Source organism: Panulirus ornatus, chromosome 17, assembly GCF_036320965.1.
Source record: "Panulirus ornatus isolate Po-2019 chromosome 17, ASM3632096v1, whole genome shotgun sequence".
NCBI lineage: Eukaryota > Metazoa > Arthropoda > Malacostraca > Decapoda > Palinuridae > Panulirus > Panulirus ornatus.
Genome location: NC_092240.1, coordinates 36,464,816 through 36,483,617, shown reverse-complemented (window position 1 = coordinate 36,483,617; position 18,802 = coordinate 36,464,816). Strand labels below are relative to the sequence as shown.

The 18,802-nt window shown below is 41.6% G+C and overlaps 1 protein-coding gene across 1 annotated transcript in view; it reads left to right on the top strand.

Annotated features, from left to right (window-relative positions):
• Positions 1 to 18,802, top strand: part of LOC139754423 (medium-chain acyl-CoA ligase ACSF2, mitochondrial-like) — a 72,210-nt gene that overhangs the window by 7,112 nt on the left and 46,296 nt on the right. The window contains exon 2 of the mRNA XM_071671700.1: positions 1,347 to 1,524. Coding sequence (XP_071527801.1) covers positions 1,347 to 1,524 — 178 coding nt within the window. The remainder of the gene's footprint in view (positions 1 to 1,346; positions 1,525 to 18,802) is intronic.

Here is an 18,802-nt window from a genome sequence, read left to right as displayed (position 1 = left end):
CTCCGTACAACCATGTCTATAGCCCATGCCTCGCAACCATATGATATTGTTGTACCACTATTCCTTCAAAACCCATTTTTGCAGTCTGAGATAACGTTATCTCTTTCCACATATTCTTTATCGCTTCCATAACCTTCGCCCCCTCCCCCACCCTATGACTCATTTCCACCTTCATGGTTCCATTCGCTGCTAAGTCCACTCCCCCACCCTATGACTCATTTCCACCGTCATGGTTCCATTCGCTACTAAGTCCACTCCCAGATATCTAAAACACTTTTTCCATCCAATTTTTTTTTTTTCATTCAAACTCACATCCCCAATTAACTTGTCTCTCAACCTTATTGAACCTAATAACCTTGCTCTTATTCACATTTGCTCTCAACTTTCTCCTTTCTAACACTTTCGAAACTGTCACTAACTTCTGTAGTTTCTCACTTGAATCAACCACCAGCGCTGTATCATCGGCAAACAACAACTAACTCACTTCCCAGGCCCTCTCATCCCCAACAGACTGCATACTCGCGCCTCCAAAACTGTTGCATTTACCTCCCTCACCACCCCATCCATAAACAAATTTAACAACTATTGTGACATCACACACCATTGCCACATATCGACCTTTACTGGGAACCAATCACTCTCCTCTACCTACTCGTACACATACCTTACACCCGTGATATAAATTTTCTCACTGCTTCTAGCAGCTTACCTCCCACACCGTATGGTCTTAAGAACTTCCACAAAGCATCTCTCCACCCTATCATATGCTTTCTCCAGATCCATAAATGCCACATACAAATCCATCTGTTTTTCTAAGTATTTCTCACATACATTCTTCAAAGTAAACACCTGATCCACACATCCTCTACCACTTCTGAAACCACACTGCTCTTCCCCAATCTGATGCTCTGTACATGCCTTCCTCCTCTCAATCAATACCCTCCCATATCATTTTCCAGCATAAATACCAGTCCAGAGCAACCCTATGTGAGCCATATGCCTTAAAGAGTACTGTACTCATTTCACTAACTTTAGAGTAGTTTTGGGATCACTGCTTTTGACCATTCACTACTGATGACTCAGTTCCTGTACCACAACCCTGTTGATTTAAAGCATTTATGCTTTCTGTCTTCTGTGTTCATATTTTCTTAACTTCTGTCTTACCTGTGTCCTACCTGTTGTATATCATTGAACCAGTCAGTTTAGCGCCCATTCTCTTTAGAGAAGATAGACAGTATTGCTTATGCAGCTCTCAGCAATGGGCCTTCAAATTTATCGTTATCCAAGTTCACGTACACCATACATCGTACCATATGAATGAGACAGCCGTAAATAATTATTTTCAGACCAGAAAGCAGTACGTCACTGACATGGAGTTATGTATCATGTCCTGGCAAATGGCCTCTGCTGGGGATGTCTGTTGGCCAGCTGACTGACCGGGCTGAACAAATGTATGGAGACCGGGAAGCCATTGTGTCCGTTTACCAAGATATCAGAAGAACATTTTCTCAAGTTAAAGAAGAGGTAATCTCTATTTCCTCATTGTTTACTGTTATAGGGTCCACTGTGAATAGATATTTTTTTCCTGTTATGGAAGTTAGTACTGAAGTCATACTGTTTCTTGTATATTGAGAATTACTTTTTCAAGCAATACTTGTCTCTTTGAATGCCTTTGTTTACATTATTCACTAGTAAATGGAAGTGACTTCATGTACAGACTGTGCACAGTTTTCATTGTTTCAAAATTTGTATAAACCATGTCATTACTTATTTGTAAGTAACTATTTCTACTTTATGGGGTGAGAATATTCACTCGTGAGTCTCCATCTTCTGAGCATCCTCTATTAGAACACTTCTTAGATTTGTATGCTTACTTCCTGCCACAAGAGTTCCTTCTATCTCTATGAGCCTCCTGCAGCGCTCAGGAAGCTAGCCATTTCTACCAATTGGGACCGCAGGTCATAGTGTTGCTATGTTGTGTATGTATCTTTGTGCAGAGTGCAGGAAAATATAGTAGTAAGTGCTCGTCGTTTTCTTTTTAGTGTCACTGTGGGCATGAAGGGTATTAGGATATGATGAAAGTGTTTGTAGTGATGGTTGATGTTCAGTGTAGATGGAAGTGACTTTTTTGGGGAAGATGGGGGGGGGAGGGGGGGTTGGAGTTTAAGTTAGGAGGTCATTTGTTTAGTGCTTGTTGGATGAGTTCTGTTTGTATGTGTTTTGTCGGATATATTTTTTGAAAAGTCAGTGTGTTATGGATTATGGTGAGGTGCCTGAGGATTGCATGGCTAGTGCCATTGTAGAAAAACGCAAGTGAGACAAACTTAAAGTGTTCAGACGGCAGAGGTGTAAATTTGTTGAATTCACCTTGCGAGTTGACTTAGAGAGTAGTGATTGAGAGGGTGAAGGCGTATACAGGGAGGAACGATATGGTTTCAGAGATGGAAGAGGACATGTGGATCATGTGTTTGTTTTAAACAATGTATTTGAGTAAACACAGAGAAACAGAAGGTTTGTATGTTTCATTAATGGATCTGGAGAAAGCATATGATAAGGTTGATAGAGATGCCTTGTAGAGGGTCTTTATAATATATGGTAAGAAGTTTTATCAAGGATGTAAGGTATATGTAGGAGTAGGAAGAGAGGAAAGTGAGTGGTTCCAAGTAAAGGTTGGTCTGCGGCTGTTTATGTATGGATGGGTTGGTGAGGGAGGTAAATGCAATAGTCTTGGAGAGAGAGAGGCAAGTATGCAGTCTGTAGGGGATGAAGGGGCCTGGGAAGTGGGTCGGTTGTTGTTTGCTGGTGACACAGCACTGATGACAGATTTGAGTGAGAAACTGCAGAAGTTGGTGACTTTGAGTTAGGAGGAGTGTGTGAAAGGAGCAAGTTGATATTAATTGTGAATAAAGACAAGGTTATTAGGTTTAGCAGGATTGAAGGGCAGTTAGGGTTTGAGCTTGAATAGAGAAAAGAGTTTTTGATACTTGGGAGTGGAAATTTCAGCAAATGGAACCATGGCAAGTGAGAGTCATAGGGTGGGTGTGGGGGTAGAAGAATATGTGGAAACAAGAGTTTGTTTTCTGGGTGGTCAAAATGGGTATGTTTTATGATTTAGTGATTTAGTGGTCCCAGCAATGTTGTATAGATATGAGGCATGGGCTTTAGATGAGGATGTGTGGAGCTGGGTGAATATGCTGGAAATTCGATGTTTAAGGACGGTGTGTGGTGAGATATGATTTGGTTAAGTAGTACAAAGGGTAAGAGAGAGGTGTGATAAAAAGTGTGGATGAGGGACCTGAAAAACGTATGCTGAAATGGTTTAGACATGCAAAGAGAGTGAATGAGGAGTGGTAGACAGAAGATAAGTGTGTCAGAAGTGGAGTGACAAGAAGGGAGAGACCAAATTGGAGATGGATGGAGTGAAAAAGATATTGATTGGGGTAAGAACGTGTAGGAGGGTTAAAGGATTGCACAGGATAGAGTGAATTGGAATGATATGGCATACCGTGGTTGATATACTGTCAGTGGAATGAACAAGTATATGTTAAGTACCTAGGGGAAACCACGGAGATGGTTTCCCCTAGGTATGTATGTATATATATATATATATATATATATATATATATATATATATATATATATATATATATATATATTTATTTATTTATTTATTTATTTATTTATTTCATTTATTTATTTATTCATTTATTATTATTATTATTATTATTATTATTATTATTATTATAATTCTTCGTCGCTGACTCCCACGTTATCGAGGTAGCGCAAGGAAACAGATGAAACAATGGCCCAACCCACCCACAAAGACATGTATATTCATAAACGCCCACACACGCACATATACATACATGTACATACACAGACATATACATATATACACATGTACATATTCATACTTCCTGGCTTCATCCATTTTCGTCTCCACCCCGCCACACATGAAATAACACCCCCCCCCCCCACCCCCCCCGCGTGCACTGGAGATAACACAAGGGCAAGACAACAAAGACCACATTCGTTCACACTCAGTCTCTAGCTGTCATGTGTAATGCACCGAAACCACAGCTCCCTTTCCACATCCAGGCCCCACAAGACTTTCCATGGTTTTCTCCTGACGCTTCACATGCCCTGGATCAATCCATTGGCAGCACGTCGACCCTGGTATACCACATCGTTTCAGTTCACTCTATTCCTAGCACGCTTTTCACCATCCTGTATGTTCAGGCCCTGATCACTCAAAATCTTTTTCACTCCATCCTTCCACTACCAAATTGGTCTCCCACTTCTCCTCGTTCCCTCCACCTCTGACACATATATCCTCTTGGTCAATCTTTCCTCACTCATTCTCTCCATGTAACCAAACCATTTCAAAACACCCTCTTCTGCTCTCTCAACCACACTTTTTATTACCACACATCTCTCTCACCTTTTCATTACTTACTCGATGAAACCACCTCACACCACATATTGTCCTCAAACATCTCCTTTCCAACACATCCACCCTCCTCCGTACAACCTTATCTATAGCTCATTTCTCACAACCATATAACATTGTTGGAACCACTATTCCTTCAAACATATCCATTTTTCCTTTCCGATATATATATATATATATATATATATATATATATATATATATATATATATATATATATATATATATATATATATATATATTATATTATTATATATTATACTTTGTCGCTGTCTCCCGCGTTTGCGAGGTAGCGCAAGGAAACAGAAGAAAGAAATGGCCCAACCCCCCCCCCCCATACACATGTATATACATACGTCCACACACGCAAATATACATACCTACACAGCTTTCCATGGTTTACCCCAGACGCTTCACATGCCTTGATTCAATCCACTGACAGCACGTCAACCCCGGTATACCACATCGCTCCAATTCACTCTATTCCTTGCCCTCCTTTCACCCTCCTGCATGTTCAGGCCCCGATCACACAAAATCTTTTTCACTCCATCTTTCCACCTCCAATTTGGTCTCCCTCTTCTCCTCGTTCCCTCCACCTCCGACACATATATCCTCTTGGTCAATCTTTCCTCACTCATTCTCTCCATGTGCCCAAACCACTTCAAAACACCCTCTTCTGCTCTCTCAACCACGCTCTTTTTATTTCCACACATCTCTCTTACCCTTACGTTACTCACTCGATCAAACCACCTCACACCACACATTGTCCTCAAACATCTCATTTCCAGCACATCCATCCTCCTGCGCACAACTCTATCCATAGCCCACGCCTCGCAACCATACAACATTGTTGGAACCACTATTCCTTCAAACATACCCATTTTTGCTTTCCGAGATAATGTTCTCGACTTCCACACATTCTTCAAGGCCCCCAGAATTTTCGCCCCCTCCCCCACCCTGTGATCCACTTCCGCTTCCATGGTTCCATCCGCTGCCAGATCCACTCCCAGATATCTAAAACACTTCACTTCCTCCAGTTTTTCTCCATTCAAACTCACCTCCCAATTGACTTGACCCTCAACCCTACTGTACCTAATAACCTTGCTCTTATTCACATTTACTCTTAACTTTCTTCTTCCACACACTTTACCAAACTCAGTCACCAGCTTCTGCAGTTTCTCACATGAATCAGCCACCAGCGCTGTATCATCAGCGAACAACAACTGACTCACTTCCCAAGCTCTCTCATCCCCAACAGACTTCATACTTGCCCCTCTTTCCAAAACTCTTGCATTTACCTCCCTAACAACCCCATCCATAAACAAATTAAACAACCATGGAGACATCACACACCCCTGCCGCAAACCTACATTCACTGAGAACCAATCACTTTCCTCTCTTCCTACACGTACACATGCCTTACATCCTCGATAAAAACTTTTCACTGCTTCTAACAACTTTCCTCCCACACCATATATTCTTAATACCTTCCACAGAGCATCTCTATCAACTCTATCATATGCCTTCTCCAGATCCATAAATGCTACATACAAATCCATTTGCTATATATATATATATATATATATATATATATATATATATATATATATATATATATATAATATATATTTTTTTTTTTTTTTTTTTTTTTTTTTTTTTTTTTTTTTTATACTTTGTCGCTGTCTCCCGCGTTTGCGAGGTAGCGCAAGGAAACAGACGAAAGAAATGGCCCAACCCCCCCCCCCCATACACATGTACATACACACGTCCACACACGCAAATATACATACCTACACAGCTTTCCATGGTTTACCCCAGACGCTTCACATGCCTTGCTTCAATCCACTGACAGCACGTCAACCCCTGTATACCACATGACTCCAATTTACTCTATTTCTTGCCCTCCTTTCACCCTCCTGCATGTTCAGGCCCCGATCACACAAAATCTTTTTCACTCCATCTTTCCACCTCCAATTTGGTCTCCCTCTTCTCCTCGTTCCCTCCACCTCCGACACATATATCCTCTTGGTCAATCTCTCCTCACTCATTCTCTCCATGTGCCCAAACCATTTCAAAACACCCTCTTCTGCTCTCTCAACCACGCTCTTTTTATTTCCACACATCTCTCTTACCCTTACGTTACTCACTCGATCAAACCACCTCACACCACACATTGTCCTCAAACATCTCATTTCCAGCACATCCATCCTCCTGCGCACATCTCTATCCATAGCCCACGCCTCGCAACCATACAGCATTGTTGGTACCACTATTCCCTCAAACATACCCATTTTTGCTTTCCGAGATAATGTTCTCGACTTCCACACATTTTTCAAGGCTCCCAAAATTTTCGCCCCCTCCCCCACCCTATGATCCACTTCCGCTTCCATGGTTCCATCCGCTGCCAGATCCACTCCCAGATATCTAAAACACTTCACTTCCTCCAGTTTTTCTCCATTCAAACTCACCTCCCAATTGACTTGACCCTCAACCCTACTGTACCTAATAACCTTGCTCTTATTCACATTTACTCTTAACTTTCTTCTTCCACACACTTTTCCAAACAAAATCACCAGCTTCTGCAGTTTCTCACATGAATCAGCCACCAGCGCTGTATCATCAGCGAACAACAACTGACTCACTTCCCAAGCTCTCTCATCCCCAACAGACTTCATACTTGCCCCTCTTTCCAAAACTCTTGCATTCACCTCCCTAACAACCCCATCCATAAACAAATTAAACAACCATGGAGACATCACACACCCCTACCGCAAACCTACATTCACTGAGAAGAGTGGGAGGTGGGTTGATTAGAAAGGGTAGTGAGTGGTGGGATGAAGAAGTAAGACTATTAGTGAAAGAGAAGAGAGAGGCATTTGGACGATTTTTGCAGGGAAAAAATGAAATTGAGTGGGAGATGTATAAAAGAAAGAGACAGGAGGTCAAGAGAAAGGTGCAAGAGGTGAAAAAAAGGGCAAATGAGAGTTGGGGTGCGAGAGTATCATTAAATTGGTCTCTGGAAGGAGGTAAATAAAGTGCGTAAGACAAGGGAGCAAATGGGAACTTCAGTGAAGGGCGCAAATGGGGAGGTGATAACAAGTAGTGGTGATGTGAGAAGGAGATGGAGTGAGTATTTTGAGGGTTTGTTGAATGTGTTTGATGATAGAGTGGCAGATATAGGGTGTTTTGGTCGAGGTGGTGTGCAAACTGAGAGGGTTAGGGAAAATGATTTGGTAAACAGAGAAGAGGTAGTAAAAGCTTTGCGGAAGATGAAAGCCGGCAAGGCAGCAGGTTTGGATGGTATTGCAGTGGAATTTATTAAAAAAGGGGGTGACTGTATTGTTGACTGGTTGGTAAGGTTATTTAATGTATGTATGACTCATGGTGAGGTGCCTGAGGATTGGCGGAATGCGTGCATAGTGCCATTGTACAAAGGCAAAGGGGATAAGAGTGAGTGCTCAAATTACAGAGGTATAAGTTTGTTGAGTATTCCTGGTAAATTATATGGGAGGGTATTGATTGAGAGGGTGAAGGCATGTACAGAGCATCAGATTGGGGAAGAGCAGTGTGGTTTCAGAAGTGGTAGAGGATGTGTGGATCAGGTGTTTGCTTTGAAGAATGTATGTGAGAAATACTTAGAAAAGCAAATGGATTTGTATGTAACATTTATGGATCTGGAGAAGGCATATGATAGAGTTGATAGAGATGCTCTGTGGAAGGTATTAAGAATATATGGTGTGGGAGGCAAGTTGTTAGAAGCAGTGAAAAGTTTTTATCGAGGATGTAAGGCATGTGTACGTGTAGGAAGAGAGGAAAGTGATTGGTTCTCAGTGAATGTAGGTTTGCGGCAGGGGTGTGTGATGTCTCCATGGTTGTTTAATTTGTTTATGGATGGGGTGGTTAGGGAGGTGAATGCAAGAGTTTTGGAAAGAGGGGCAAGTATGAAGTCTGTTGTGGATGAGAGAGATTGGAAAGTGAGTCAGTTGTTGTTCACTGATGATACAGCGCTGGTGGCTGATTCATGTGAGAAACTGCAGAAGCTGGTGACTGAGTTTGGTAAAGTGTGTGAAAGAAGAAAGTTAAGAGTAAATGTGAATAAGAACAAGGTTATTAGGTACAGTAGGGTTGAGGGTCAAGTCAATTGGGAGGTAAGTTTGAATGGAGAAAAACTGGAGGAAGTAAAGTGTTTTAGATATTTGGGAGTGGATCTGGCAGCGGATGGAAGCGGAAGTGAATCATAGGGTGGGGGAGGGGGCGAAAATCCTGGGAGCCTTGAAGAATGTGTGAAGTCTAGAACAATATCTCGGAAAGCAAAAATGGGTATGTTTGAAGGAATAGTGGTTCCAACAATGTTGTATGGTTGCGAGGCGTGGGCTATGGATAGAGTTGTGCGCAGGAGGGTGGATGTGCTGGAAATGAGATGTTTGAGGACAATGTGTGGTGTGAGGTGGTTTGATCGAGTAAGTAATGTAAGGGTAAGGGAGATGTGTGGAAATATAAAGAGCGTGGTTGAGAGAGCAGAAGAGGGTGTTTTGAAATGGTTTGGGCACATGGAGAGAATGAGTGAGGAAAGATTGACCAAGAGGATATATGTGTCGGAGGTGGAGGGAACGAGGAGAAGTGGGAGACCAAATTGGAGGTGGAAAGATGGAGTGAAAAAGATTTTGTGTGATCGGGGCCTGAACATGCAGGAGTGTGAAAGCCGGGCAAGGAATAGAGTGAATTGGATCGATGTGGTATACCGGGGTTGACGTGCTGTCAGTGGATTGAATCAGGGCATGTGAAGCGTCTGGGGTAAACCATAGAAAGTTATGTGGGGCCTGGATGTGGAAAGGGAGCTGTGGTTTCGGGCATTATTGCGTGACAGCTGGAGACTGAGTGTGAATGAATGGAGCCTTTGTTGTCTTTTCCTAGTGCTACCTCGCACACATGAGGGGGGAGGGGGATGGTATTCCATGTGTGGCGAGGTGGCGATGGGAATGAATAGGGGCAGACAGTGTGAATTGTGTGCATTGGTATATATGTATGTGTCTGTGTGTGTATATATATGTGTACATTGAGATGTATAGGTATGTATATTTGCGTGTGTGGGCGTGTTTGTGTGTACATTGTGTATGGGGGTGGGTTGGGCCGTTTCTTTCGTCTGTTTCCTTGCGCTACTTCGCAAACGCGGGAGACAGCGACAAAGCAAAATAAAATAAATAAATAATATATATATATATATATATATATATATATATATATATATATATATATATATATATATATATATATATATACATATATATATATATATATATATATATATATATATATATATATATATATATATATATATATATATGTATATATATATATATATATATATATATATATATATATATATATATATATATATATATATATATATATCCCTGGGGATAGGGGATTAAGAATACTTCCCACGTATTCCCTGCGTGTCGTAGAGGGTGACTAAAAGGGGAGGGAGCGGGGGGCTGGAAATCCTCCCCTCTTTTTTTTTTTTAATTTTCCAAAAGAAGGAACAGAGGGGGCCAGGTGAGGATATTCCAAAAAAGGCCCAGTCCTCTGTTCTTAACGCTACCTCGCTAACGCGGGAAATGGCGAATAGTTAAAAAAAAGAAAAGAAAAAAAAAAATATATATATATATATATATATATATATATATATATATATATATATATATATATATATATAGGAACCTGAGGAAAGGAGCCTGGATGTTTTGGCTCTGAGTGAAACGAAGCTCAAGGGTAAAGGGGAAGAGTGGTTTGGGAATGTCTTGGGAGTAAAGTCAGGGGTTAGTGAGAGGACAAGACCAAGGAAAGGAGTAGCAGTACTCCTGAAATAGGAGTTGTGGGAGTATGTGATAGAATGTAAGAAACTAAATTTTCGATTAATATGGGTAAAACTGAAAGTTGATGGAGAGAGATGGGTGATTATTGGTGCATATGCACCTGGGCATGAGAAGAAAGATCATGAGAGGCAAGTGTTTTGGGAGCAGCTGAATGAGTGTGTTATGGGTTTTGATGCACGAGACCGGGTTATAGTGATGGGTGATTTGAATGCAAAGGTGAGTAATGTGGCAGTTGAGGGAATAATTGGTATACATGGGGTGTTCAGTGTTGTAAATGGAAATGGTAAAGAGCTTGTAGATTTATGTGCTGAAAAAGGACTGGTGATTGGGAATACCTGGTTTAAAAAGCGAGATATACATAAGTATACGTATGTAAGTAGGAGAGAGCCAGAGAGCGTTATTGGATTACGTGTTAATTGACAGGCGCGCGAAAGAGAGACTTTTGGATGTTAATGTACTGAGAGGTGCAACTGGAGGGATGTCTGATCATTATCTTGTGGAGGCTAAGGTGAAGATTTGTATGGGTTTTCAGAAAAGAAGAGTGAATGTTGGGGTGAAGAGGGTGGTGAGAGTAAGTGAGCTTGGGAAGGAGACTTGTGTGAGGAAGTACCAGGAGAGACTGAGTACAGAATGGAAAAAGGTGAGAACAATGGAAGTAAGGGGAGTGGGGGAGGAATGGGATGTATTTAGGGAATCAGTGATGGATTGCGCAAAAGATGCTTGTGGCATGAGAAGCGTGGGAGGTGGGTTGATTAGAAAGGGTAGTGAGTGGTGGGATGAAGAAGTAAGATTATTAGTGAAAGAGAAGAGAGAGGCCTTTCGACGATTTTTGCAGGGATAAAATGCAATTGAGTGGGAGATGTATAAAAGAAAGAGACAGGAGGTCAAGAGAAAGGTGCAAGAGGTGAAAAAGAGTTCAAATGAGAGTTGGGGTGAGAGAGTATCATTAAATTTTAGGGAGAATAAAAAGATGTTCTGGAAGGAGGTAAATAAAGTGCGTAAGACAAGGGAGCAAATGGGAACTTCAGTGAAGGGCGCAAATGGGGAGGTGATAACAAAAAGTGATGATGTGAGGAGATGGAGTGAGTATTTTCATGGTTTGTTGAATGTGTTTGATGATAGAGTGGCAGATATAGGTTGTTTTGGTCGAGGTGGTGTGCAAACTGAGAGGGTTAGGGAAAATGATTTGCTAAACAGAGAAGAGGTAGTAAAAGCTTTGCGGAAGATGAAAGCCGGCAAGGCAGCAGGTTTGGGTGGTATTGCAGTGGAATTTATTAAAAAAAAGGGGGTGACTGTATTGTTGAATGGTTGGTAAGGTTATTTAATGTATGTATGACTCATGGTGAGGTGCCTGAGGATTGGCGGAATGCGTGCATAGTGCCATTGTACAAAGGCAAAGGGGATAAGAGTGAGTGCTCAAATTACAGAGGTATAAGTTTGTTGAGTATTCCTGGTAAATTATATGGGAGGGTATTGATTGAGAGGGTGAAGGCATGTACAGAGCATCAGATTGGGGAAGAGTAGTGTGGTTTCAGAAGTGGTAGAGGATGTGTGGATCAGGTGTTTGCTTTGAAGAATGTATGTGAGAAATACTTAGAAAAGCAAATGGATTTGTATGTAGCATTTATGGATCTGGAGAAGGCATATGATAGAGTTGATAGAGATGCTCTGTGGAAGGTATTAAGAATATATGGTGTGGGAGGCAAGTTGTTAGAAGCAGTGAAAAGTTTTTATCGAGGATGTAAGACATGTGTACGTGTAGGAAGAGAGGAAAGTGATTGGTTCTCAGTGAGTGTAGGTTTGCGTTAGTAGTGTGTGATGTCTCCATGGTTGTTTAATTTGTTTATGGATGGGGTTGTTAGGGAGGTGAATGCAAGAGTTTTGGAAAGAGGGGCAAGTATGAAGTCTGTTGTGGATGAGAGAGCTTGGGAAGTGAGTCAGTTGTTGTTCGCTGATGATACAGCGCTGGTGGCTGATTCATGTGAGAAACTGCAGAAGCTGGTGACTGAGTTTGGTAAAGTGTGTGAAAGAAGAAAGTTAAGAGTAAATGTGAATAAGAGCAAGGTTATTAGGTACAGTAGGGTTGAGGGTCAAGTCAATTGGGAGGTAAGTTTGAATGGAGAAAAACTGGAGGAAGTAAAGTGTTTTAGATATCTTGGAGTGGATCTGGCAGCGGATGGAACCATGGAAGCGGAAGTGAATCATAGGGTGGGGGAGGGGGCGAAAATCCTGGGAGCCTTGAAGAATGTGTGGAAGTCTAGAACATTATCTCGGAAAGCAAAAATGGGTATGTTTGAAGGAATAGTGGTTCCAACAATGTTGTATGGTTGCGAGGCGTGGGCCATGGATAGAGTTGTGCGCAGGAGGGTGGATGTGCTGGAAATGAGATGTTTGAGGACAATGTGTGGTGTGAGGTGGTTTGATCGAGTAAGTAATGTAAGGGTAAGAGAGAGGTGTGGAAATAAAAAGAGCGTGGTTGAGAGAGCAGAAGAGGGTGTTTTGAAATGGTTTGGGCACATGGAGAGAATGAGTGAGGAAAGATTGACCAAGAGGATATATGTGTCGGAGGTGGAGGGAACGAGGAGAAGTGGGAGACCAAATTGGAGGTGGAAAGATGGAGTGAAAAAGATTTTGTGTGATCGGGGCCTGAACATGCAGGTGTGTGAAAGGAGGGCAAGGAATAGAGTGAATTGGATCGATGTGGTATACCGGGGTTGACGTGCTGTCAGTGGATTGAATCAGGGCATGTGAAACGTCTGGGGTAAACTATGGAAAGTTGTGTGGGGCCTGGATGTGGAAAGGGAGCTGTGGTTTCGGGCATTATTGCATGACAGCTAGAGACTGAGTGTGAACGAATGGGGCCTTTGTTGTCTTTTCCTAGCGCTATCTCGCACACATGAGGGGGGAGGCGGATGGTATTCCATGTGTGGCGATGTGGCGATTGGAATGAATAAAGGCAGACAGTGTGAATTGTGTGCATGGGTATATATGTATGTGTCTGTGTGTGTATATATATGTGTACATTGAGATGTATAGGTATGTATATTTGCGTGTGTGGACGTGTGTGTATATACATTGTGTATGGGGGTGGGTTGGGCCATTTCTTTCGTCTGTTTCCTTGCGCTACCTCGCAAACGCGGGAGACAGCTACAAAGCAAAAAAAAGAAAAAAATATAGTATATATATATATATATATATATATATATATATATATATATATATATATATATATATTCTTTTCTTTCATACTATTCGCCATTTCCCGCATTAGCGAGGTAGCGTTAAGAACAGAGGACTGGGCCTTTGAGGAAATATCCTCACCTGGCCCCCTTTTCTGTTCCTTCTTTTGGAAAATTAAAAAAAAAATGAGAGGGGAGGATTTCCAGCCCCCCGCTCCCTCCCCTATTAGTCGCCTTCTACGACACGCAGGGAATACGTGGGAAGTATTCTTTCTCCCCTATCCCCAGGGATATATATATATATATATATATATATATATATATATATATATATATATATATATATATATTATTATTATTATTATTTTGCTTTGTCGCTGTCTCCCGCGTTTGCGAGGTAGCGCAAGGAAACAGACGAAAGAAATGGCCCAACCCACCCCCATACACATGTGTATACATGCACGTCCACACACGCAAATATACAAACCTATACATCTCAATGTACACATATATACACACACAGACATATACATATATACACATGTACATAATTCATGCTGTCTGCCTTTATTTATTCCCATCTCCACTTCGCCACACATGGAATAACATCCCCCTCCCCCCTCATGTGTGCGAGGTAGCGCTAGGAAAAGACAACAAAGGCCCCATTCGTTCACACTGTCTCTAGCTGTCATGTAATAATGCCCGGAACCACAGTTCCCTTTCCACATCCAGGCCCCACACAACTTTCCATGGTTTACCCCTGACGCTTCACATGCCCTGATTCAGTCCATTGACAGCACGTCGACCCCGGTATACCACATCGATCCAATTCACTCTATTCCTTGCCCGCCTTCCACCCTCCCGCATGTTCAGTCCCCTGATCTCTCAAAATCTTTTTCACTCCATCTTTCCACCTCCAATTTGGTCTCCCACTTCTCCTCGTTCCCTCCACCTCCGACACATATATCCTCTTGGTCAATCTTTCCTCACTCATTTTCTCCATGTGCCCAAACCATTTCAAAACACCCTCTTCTGCTCTTTCAACCACGCTCTTTTTATTTCCACACATCTCTCTTACCCTTACATTACTTACTCGATCAAACCACCTCACACCACATATTGTCCTCAAACATCTCATTTCCAGCACATCCATCCTCCTGCGCACAACTCTATCCATAGCCCACGCCTCGCAACCATACAACATTGTTGGAACCACTATTCCTTCAAACATAGCCCATTTTTGATTTCCGAGATAATGTTCTCGACTTCCGCACATTCTTCAAGGCTCCCAGGATTTTCGCCCCCTCCCCCACCCTATGATTCACTTCCGATTCCATGGTTCCATCCGCTGCCAGATCCACTCCCAGATATCTAAAACACTTCACTTTCTCCAGTTTTTCTCCATCCAAACTTACCTCCCAATTGACTTGACCCTCAACCCTACTGTACCTAATAACCTTGCTCTTATTCACATTTACTCTTAACTTTCTTCTTTCACACACTTTACCAAACTCAGTCACCAGCTTCTGCAGTTTCTTATATCAATCAGCCACCAGCTCTGTATCATCAGCGAACAACAACTGACTCACTTTCCAATCTCTCTCATCCATAGCAGACTGCATACTTGCCCCTCATTCCAAAACTCTTGCATTCACCTCCCTAACAACCCAATCCATAAACAAATTAAACAACCATGGAGACATCACACACCCCTGCCGCAAACCAACATTTACTGAAAACCAATCAGTTTCTTCGCTGGGAAACTGCTAATCATCCTAGAAGGCTCAGATTGGGGTGTCTAAATGTGTGTGGACGTAACCTAGATGAGAAAAAAGGAGAGATGGGTAGTATGTTTGAGGAAAGGAAACTGGATGTTTTGGGTCTGAGTGAAACGAAGCTCAAGGGTAAAGGGGAAGAGTGGTTTGGGAATGTCCTGGGAGTAAAGACAGGGGTAAGTGAGAGGACAAGAGAAAGGGAAGGAGTAGCACTACTGAAAGAGGAGTGGTAGAAGTATGTGGTAGAGTGTAAGAAAGTAAACTGTAGATTGATATGGGTAAAGCTGAAAGTGGATGGACAGAGATGGGTGATTATTGGTGCATATGCACCTGGGCATGAGAAGAAAGATCATGAGAGGCAAGTGTTTTGGTAGCAGCTGAGTGACTGTGTTAGTAGTTGTGATGCACGAGACCGGGTTATAGTGATGGGTGATTTGAATGTAAATGTGAGTAATGTGGCAGTTGAGGGAATAATTGATGTACATGGGGTGTTCAGTGTAGTAAATGGAAATGGTGAAGAGCTTGTAGATTAGTGTGCTGAAAAAGGTCTGGCGATTGGGAATATCTGGTTTAAAAAGAGAGATATACATAAGTATATAAGATATACATAAAAGTATCATTAAATTTTAGGGAGAATACAAAGATTTTTGGAAGGAGGTAAATAAAGTGTGTAAGACAAGAGAACAATTGGGAACATCTGTGAAGTGAGCTAATGCGGAATTAGTAACTAGTAGTGGTGAGGTGAGAAGGAGATGGAGTGAATATATTGAAAGTTTGTTGAATGTGTTAGATGATAGAGTGGCAGATATAGGGTTTCTTGCTTGAAGTTGTGTGTGAAGTGAGAGGGTCAGGGAGAATTATTTGGTGAACAGAGAAGAGGTAGTGAAAGCCTTGCGGAAGATGAAAGCCGACAAGGCGGCGAGTATGGATGGTATTGCAATGGAATTTATTAAAAAAGGGTGTGACTGTGTTGCTGACTGGTTGGTGAGGATATTCCGTGTATGTATAGCTCATGGTTAAGTGCCTGAGGATTGGCGGAATGTATGCATAGTGCCATTGTACAAAGGCAATGGGGATAAAGGCGAGTTTTCAAATTACAGAGGTATAAGTTTTTTGAGTATTCCTGGGAAATTATATAGGAGGGTATTGACTGAGAGGTTGAAAGCATGTATAGAGCATCAGATTGGGGAAGAGCAGTGTGGCTTAAGAATTGGTAGAGGATGTGATTGCTTTGAAAAATGTATGTGAGAAATACTTAGAAAAACAAATGAATTTGTATGTAGCATTTATGGATGTGGAGAAGGCATATTATAGAGTTGACAGAGATGCTCTGTGGAAGGTATTAAGAGTATATGGTGTGGGAGGCAAGTTGCTAGAAGCAGTGAAAAGTTTTTATCGAGGATGTAAGGCATGTTTACGTGTAGGAAGAGAGGAAAGTGATTGGTTCTCAGTGAATGTCGGTTTGCAGCAGGGGTGCGTGATATCTCCATGGCTGTATAATTTGTTTATGGAGTTGTTAGGGAGTTGAATGCAAGAGTTTTGGAGAGAGGGGCAAGTATGCAGTCTGTTGTGGATGAGAGGGCTCGGGAAGTGAGTCAGTTGTTGTTCGCTGATGATACAACGTTGGTGGCTGATTCGGGAGAGAAACTGCAGAAACTTTTGACTGAGTTAAGTAAAGTGTGTGAAAGAAGAAACCTGAGAGTTATTGTGAATTAGAGTAAGGTTATTAGGTACGGTAGGGTTGAGGAACAAGTCAATTGGGAGGTAAGTTTGAATGGAGAAAACTGGAGGAAGTGAAATGTTTTAGACATCTGGGAGTGGATTTGGCAGTGACCGAAACCATGGAAGTGGAAGTGAGTCATGGGGTGGGGTAGGGGGCGAAAGTTCTGGGAGCGTTTAAAAATGTGCGGGAGACAAGAACATTATCTCGGAAAGCAAAAATAGGTATGTTTGAAGGAATAGTGGTTCCAACAATGTTGTATGGTTGCGAGGTGTTGGCTATGGATAGGGTTGCGCGCAGGAGGGTGGATGTGTTAGAAATGAGATTTTTGAGGACAATGTGTGGTGTGAGGTGGTTTGATATAGTAAGTAATGAAAGGGTAAGAGAGATGTGTGGTAATAAAAAGAGTGTGGTTGAGAGAGTAGAAGAGGGTGTATTGAAATGGTGTAGTCACCTGGAGAGAATAAGTGAGGAAAGATTGACCAAGAGGATATATGTGTCAGAGGTGGAGGGAACGAGGAGAAGTAGTAGATGAAATTGGAGGTGGAAGGATGGAGTGAAAAAGATTTTGAGTGACCGGGGCCTGAACATGCAGGAAGGTGAAAGGCGTGCAAGTAATAGAGTGAATTGGAACGATGAGGTACACTGGGGTCGACTTGCTGTGAAGCATCTGGGGTATACCATGGAAACTTTTGTAGGCCCTGGATGTGGAAAGGGAGGTGTGGTTTCGGTGCATTATACATGACAGCTAGAGACTGAGTGTGAACGAATGTGGCCTTTGTTGTCTTTCCCTCGCGCTACCTCGCGCGCTTGCCGGGGTAGGGGGATGTCATTTCATGTGTGGCGGGGTGGCAACAGGAATGAATAGATGCAGCAAGTATGAATTATGTACATGTGTATATATGTATATGTCTTTGTGTGTGTATATATGTATACGTTGAAATATATAGGTATGTGTATGTGCCTGTGTGGATGTGTAAATATATACATTTGTATATGGTGGATTGGGCCATTCTTTCGTCTGTTTCTTTGTGCTATCTCGCTAACGTGGGAGATAGCGCCAAAGTGTAATAAATATAATATATATATATATATATATATATATATATATATATATATATATATATATATATATATATATATATATATATATATATATATATGTATATATATATATATATATATATATATATATATATTACATATATATATATATATATATATATATATATATATATATATATATATATATATATATATATATATATATATATATATATATATATATATATTACATATACTTATATCAACATATACACATTTACATACACATACACAGACATCTCCATACATACACATGTACATATTCATACTTGCTTGCCATCATCTAATTCCTGGTGCGATCCCGCCCCATAGGAAACAGTATTGCTACCCCTGCTTTAGAGAGGTAACCCAAGGAAAACAGACAGAAAAGGCCACATTCATTCATATTCAGTCTCTTGGTGTCATGTGTAATGCACTTAAACCACAGCTCCCTATCCACATCCAGGCCTCCTAGTCCTTTCCATGGTTTACCTAAGACGTTTCACATGCCCTGGTTCAGTCCATTGACAACGCGTCATCCCCAGTGTACCACGTTGTTTCAATTCACTGTGTACCTTGCACACCTTTCATCCTACTGTATGTTCAGGCACTGATTGCTCAAACCCTTTTTCACTTCATCCTTCCACCTCCAGTTTGGCCTCCCGCTTTTCCTTGTTCCATCCTCCTCTGACACATGTATCCTCTTTGTCAACCATACT